The sequence below is a fragment of the Ptychodera flava genome, chromosome 20 (assembly GCF_041260155.1).
Source record: "Ptychodera flava strain L36383 chromosome 20, AS_Pfla_20210202, whole genome shotgun sequence".
NCBI classification, from domain to species: domain Eukaryota; kingdom Metazoa; phylum Hemichordata; class Enteropneusta; family Ptychoderidae; genus Ptychodera; species Ptychodera flava.
The window spans coordinates 18,174,824-18,181,085 of record NC_091947.1 but is presented as its reverse complement, the minus strand read 5'-3'; the positions used below and the strand labels follow the sequence as shown (position 1 = coordinate 18,181,085).

The window sequence follows — 6,262 nt, the reverse complement described above, 5'->3', positions numbered from 1 at the left end:
ATTTCGATAAGAACTGATATAATAATATACAACACATTGATAATTGATTGCGATTTGAACGCAACTGTATAAATGAAAACATCCCCATGGATTTACAATTCAAACACGAGCATTTATAGCCTCTTGGTTTTACGAGAAAGATGTAAGCTTAAGTTGACAATAAACAGACAACCATGAGCTTGGTAAGTTCAGCATCGTTGACAGTGACGCGAAATATGGGAAGGATTAGGATAATCTGTCAGGGCTTTCAAATCATGACTTTGACATTGACAATGGGATTATTATTTCTTGCGCTGAAAATATCTGCTGCACAGAAATTTGAACAGTTGGTCTGGAGTGACAGTGTATCAACAGAGGTCAAGTCCATAAGGTTTAAGAAAATAGACAAAGAAATAATAATCTTGACAGTGTAGAATGCTGATCAAAGCTAAGACTATGACGATATAGGGTCCCATTGAGATGAGAATACAATAACGCGATTATTGTTGACATGATTATGGAACAGATGACGATCCTGAAAAGATAACAGTTTTTTACCCTGAAAGAGAAGTTGGCAGATATCAAGTTTTCGAACTTTTTCTGTTCGGATCTATTGTTAGGACATTTAAAGAAAATTCTTTGTTTGCAGTCCTTGGATTTTTGAAAAACCTACCAGCCAGCCAGGGAAAAAAACAAACACAGACAAAAAACACAAGTGTATTAACATGAACTCATTTTTTATTTCGTTTCTTTTGGAAAACGATAATTGTGTTAGTTTTCTTCATTTTCTCTGAAAACCTGTCAGCATGCGGACGGTAAACAAAGAATTTTATTTAAAGCGCCTTATTTGGAAAAAAGACCTCATACCTTACTATTTGGTAGTTGTTGGTGTCACACTTCATGAATTCTTGATGTCAACGTTCCTCTCACGGTTCTCCGGTCAACAAAGAGCAAGATGGAAACAAAATGATACATCCTCCTCTGACACGTACTTGACTTCAGTCAGGTCTTTTATGGATAATTACCAATCTTTGGCATTTAATATAATCTGATATTCTACCAACGCCTACACCTTTCATTCAAATATAGACAGAGACAGACAGGAATGTCTGTCGCTTGAGGGCGCTGCTACAGGAATGACGACAAGTGGCGGATCTCCCGAAATGGTACAGGCCAGAAGAATTCACTATTTCCTAAATGGCAGAGATGTAAACACTGACAGAATTTTAGTTTTCAAATAGAATGGGTAATTTGGCTCTCCAATTCAAAGGAGTACACAGACACTTCCAAGTTTATGCCCATTTTTGTTCAGGCCGTTTCAAAGGCCAAACTGCCAAAAGAGTGAATAACAATTTAAAACTTGAATTTTGAGAATGATGCACATTACCATAATCTTCACTTCACTTAAAGTGAAGCATCATGGTACATGAGCATTCAACCGGTGAAGCCAACAGCTCCACACGATTTGATGAAATGGAAGATTTATCTAACTTTTGAAAAGTCACAACTGGCCTGCCAGTCCCCGATACACTATGACAGACAGAATTTGTTACACAGCTAGGAAAGTTACAAGAATCATTTCCATTTACAGATTCAACTGTAGACCATCACACTATGCAACTTGAATTATACAGTGAAAAACAACCCACATTATTGCCATTTTCAACCATATTTTATTAGAAAAATATTTATAACACAAAACTTGTTTTTCTTTGTTCGCCAAGATTCCTTCACGATACAGCATGTGTTCTGGTAATTTGATTGGACGGGAATGACCTCTTGCACTTCTGACAGGTCACATGGTTCAGCATTGACCCCTGGGAAGCATCTGTCTTGAGCAAGCACTTTCTGCAGACGATGTGCTTGCAAGGTAAAGTGTAGGCCGGGCAGCCTTCATTAAGAGAATCTATCGACAATCTGCAAGATGAACAGACACTACTTTCCAGGGCTTGGGAGCTTCCAGGACCTGAAAATGCGGAAATGTATTATTTTTAAATATTTATTGATGATCAAGGCTGAAATTTGGTACATATTCAACAAAAAAGTTGTATTTTCTGTTATATTTCTGTTTGAAATCATTCTTTCATTTTTCTGAATTTTCACAAGATGCTTACATGAAGAGGTTATTCGTGAGAGTTTCATAGTTTTGGCACTCTCTCCTGGTTTGGTTGTAGTCCATTCATTTTTATTATTTCTACATAAATAGAGTTGCATGGCTTCAAAAATGTACAAATACTGCTTTAGATGCATTATATTAATAATCCACTCCTCCTGGAACATTAAGTAACTTGCATTCTGGTTGGCTGCCATTACAAAATCCCTTCCTCTATATTGACACAGCCTTCCTGTAGTCTCTATCATTAAGTTTCTTCATTAACATCACTATGCCTGGAATATATGTGTCTACTGCTCTGTATTATAGTTGCAATTATTTATTGGCTGCTGCTTTGGCTGCTGCAGTTGACACCACAAAAAAAGTTCCCAAGAACCAGGGCTTTCAACGTTGATGATGGGGGGTTGCATAGCGCCCTCAGTGTCAAAAATTGGCATTCTGTTATTTTTCTCCAAACACCTTTCTTGTTCACACTGTGGACTTGCAGAAACTCCACCAAAACACTCTCTTTGACTGAAACAAACAATAGGTGATCCCTTAACCTTGATAAATGTGGATTAGCTCACAAGCAATTCTGATGAAACACTCCTTCTGAGTGCCTGAAAATATCTCACCTTGGTCTGCCCTGCCAAATGATCTCATCGTTCCTAGGGTGTTTCTGAGAGCGTCGTCCAAGCTCATGGCCAGTCTCTTTTCATGATCAATGGCTAAGAATTGAAAATTTTTAGGAAGAAAATATGAGTGTTCAATGATAAACTGAAGTCAGAATGAATTTGAGATTTATAAGAGAGACAGATTGCTGGTCATTTCGGTTTGACAATGACATCGAGAAAATTCATGATTGTGAGGAGAAAAACACACACAAGGAGGTAGCGACAGGAATAAAATGGAGACTTGGTTGCATCAGACACAATATCAACACTTGCAGCCACACTGGAAGTAACGTACAGATGGAACTAGACAAAAGACATTGTTGTTACTCTTTACCTTGTGTCCGTAGATATTTCGATCCCCCTGCACAGTCATCATGGTGTTTTGGAAGTTCATCCAACCTCGGTCTCTTGGGCGCGTGGTTGCTCCCTCCCTCAAATGTATTTGCTGTGCTTTTGTCCGATTTCAGATCCAGGTGACCTGTCATCTGTTTGTTCCCAGGGAAAGGCACTATCACTGAGTTTGCAACTCTTTGTGATTTTACACTCCTGTATTTTCGTTTTTTGTTTACAGTGCTGTCACCACGGACACCAGTGATGCTGGGATGATCACTGAGAGTAGAATCCATCCCAGCAGAGTTACTTCCTTTGGCTTGACAGCTGATCTGATGTCCAGAATGACTTGAGTCACATGCCGTACTTGAATCAGAACATCTTGTTTCCCCAGAGTAGGAGTCTCCCTTCATACTTCCTGTCCTCTTCAGTCCCCGGTTGTGCAAATCTGAGGCTCTGCCCACGGTTCTCGGAGCCATTTTTAACCGTTCGTCAGCTCCAAGGAGAAACTGATCAATTCTTGCTTTCAGTTTCACGTTTGGCACTGGTTTAATGCTGTCTGTGAACACAACACCTGTGAACGGATCGTTCGGTTTCCGTCCCCAGTTGGCTTCAGTTGCGATGTGTTTGTCAAGCGTTGATTGGTCGATGGTGTGCCCGGAAGGCAAGAGCACAGGAAGTGACATCATTTCACAGGTGATTGGATCAGCAAAGTCAGTGGGGATTTCTTGGATGCTATTGGCAGATGACTGAGTTACTGTTTGATTTTGACTTGAGCTACTAGCATCTGCTGATTCATGTTTCATGGGAATTATATCTGGAGTGCTTGGTTTGGATCTTGCAATAAGGGATGCACGAATAGCCAGTATGGACGATTCAATCTCCCGACCACATGACCGGGCAGGCTGACCATAAATTTCAACTTTTCGCAACGCCGGAACGCTCCCACTGAAAGACACGACTGATGCGTAAAACCACATGGCTGACATCGGCCAAAGTCTGGGAGTAGTGGTGACGAAGCTCGCGTACAATGGTCGCATGTTGTCCTGAATACTCGGTGGACTTTTGAAATGGCGCTCTTGGTCGGAACTGTCTATTCACAAAACAGACTTGTCTTATCCCAGTGTCACTGAAGAAGGCCCTACCAATCGGGTTGGCCACATCTGGTATACCCTGCCTCCGATGTTGTGTTGTGTTTTGCACCTTCTCATCTGAACTAATCAGCCACTTGTCTCTCATGTTCATGGGCACACTCTTTGTAAACAGTTCAAAACCACAAGACTTCTGTGATCCGAGACTAGGGTCGATGACGATTTGATCAAGCTGGATGTTGCAAGGGAACTCAAATACGATATCGATTGGTGGTTTGATGAAATACTCCACCATGAATCCCTTAACTTGGAAGATGTTCTCACTAGCTGTGCACAGGTTGTTGACTCCATAACCGTCCGATGTCACGGCCGATGTGCTTACATGAGGTTGAAATGCTGAATGACAGAAGTTGATTGCCATCGACACTCTGAGAAGTCAACAACTGATCACACAGAGAATCTGGGATTGAGTAATTTGAAGAAGGGAAAAAATGAAAAATATTTAATCGTTATATTTTACAGGTAAAATGCATCATAGAATATGACTAAATCAGTCATATTTGTAATTGCTTTTGTACTTACTTGGATCAGTTCAAGTGACAGTACAGTGTATGTGGGTGAGCTCAAGGTGAATGTGTTACCGGGGAGTAATCCTCGAATAAATTCAGAAATGACAAAAGCTGGGTCACCTTCAGCCAAACTAAATAAGTAGACTCATACTCCACTCTCAAGCATTCACTATGATGTAATGATGAATGATAAAGAGAGAAAAATATGGACCGGTATGCAGAGTTATAGATGGAAATGAAAACCTTCTATGCACGCAGTGCACTGTAACTTAAAAAAAAAGACATTTTAGCATTTTTTGTTCCCTGAACAAACCACATAGCGTCATAGACCCTAATGGGGTCCATGATAGCATACGTGTTTACATCCACTATTCTATTCAACACAGCCTTTGTCGCCGTTTGTCAATGTGGGTGTCACTGTCACTTGCATTGTTATCGTGAACCGATGAATCTGCTTGCCATGCGCCTGCCTATAAACTATTGAAAACCTGGATCATGGATCAGCTTATCAGCTTATCTTGCCTATAATTGCCTCCATTCATAAATTTGCTCTGGTTTTGTTAAACAAGAAGGTTACACACAGCAATATCACTTTTGCAATGTTTCGATAGAAACCACAGCGAACAGAACAAGCAGGATTTAAATGTTGTTGTTTTTGTTGAGCTTTATTAAAGAATGGACACCGGCACTGTGTATATAGGAACGACTATGGACACGACGCTGTACTCTATCTAATCTTGGCACCTCAAAGCTTTGGAAGCTCTTTAATTATTATTTTCTTTTACAGTTATTTAGAGGGTTAACAGTACAAATGAATCAACTAAAAGAAAATGCTTGTGTTCTTCAATTTCATTGCACAATAACAACCCTGATAAACAAAACAACATCAAAAACAACAAAATTAAACACCCAGATAACTCTTTTCCCTGTGTAGCAACAGTAATTCTCGCATGGGCCTCATAGACCAACCCTCGACGGTATATATTGCTCATTTCGAGAAGACTGTGAAACTAACCTTCACATCATGAAAGTTTACCGACTTACCTTGCTGCGTAAGAAGGAGAGAAGACTATTTTGGTACACCATGGAGCACGGGACACAGCACAACAGAGCTATGAACACACCATGTTGACAACCGGATGGATGGATCAGCTGTGCTGTGACCACGGTGTCAATTCGTGTGAACAGCGCCCTTCTCCAGCCAAGTGCAATTTTCTTTCGTTCGAGAGCAGCTCTGATGCAACATCCTTTGCGCTTCTGATGATAGGGGTAGTGCGCGCGACAGGGAGCCTGTCACCTGGGAAATGAATGTGTCATGTGGGAATGCTCACGTTTAGTCACGGAATATGAGATCAAAGGTCATAGGCCAGGCTTTTGCGCAAGTGCTTCCCTCAAATAACTATTGCTGTTCGTACATATATCTATACTGCATACAACTGTACAGTCTTCTCCGCTACGTGACAGGGTACCATACGTTGTGAGTTCGAACCCGATTGAAACCACCACATTTGTTAATAGAGAAAGTGC

The 6,262-nt window shown here is 40.7% G+C and overlaps 1 protein-coding gene across 1 annotated transcript; it reads right to left on the bottom strand.

Annotated features, from left to right (window-relative positions):
* Positions 1 to 1,600: 1,600 nt before the first annotated feature.
* LOC139120213 (RING finger protein 37-like) lies at positions 1,601 to 5,916 on the bottom strand. Its single transcript, XM_070684411.1, is given in 5 exon segments — positions 1,601 to 1,945; positions 2,707 to 2,799; positions 3,080 to 4,028; positions 4,030 to 4,626; positions 5,780 to 5,916. Coding segments are annotated over 4 exon segments (1,836 nt in total). The 5' UTR covers positions 4,588 to 4,626; positions 5,780 to 5,916; the 3' UTR covers positions 1,601 to 1,709.
* Positions 5,917 to 6,262: the final 346 nt, after the last annotated feature.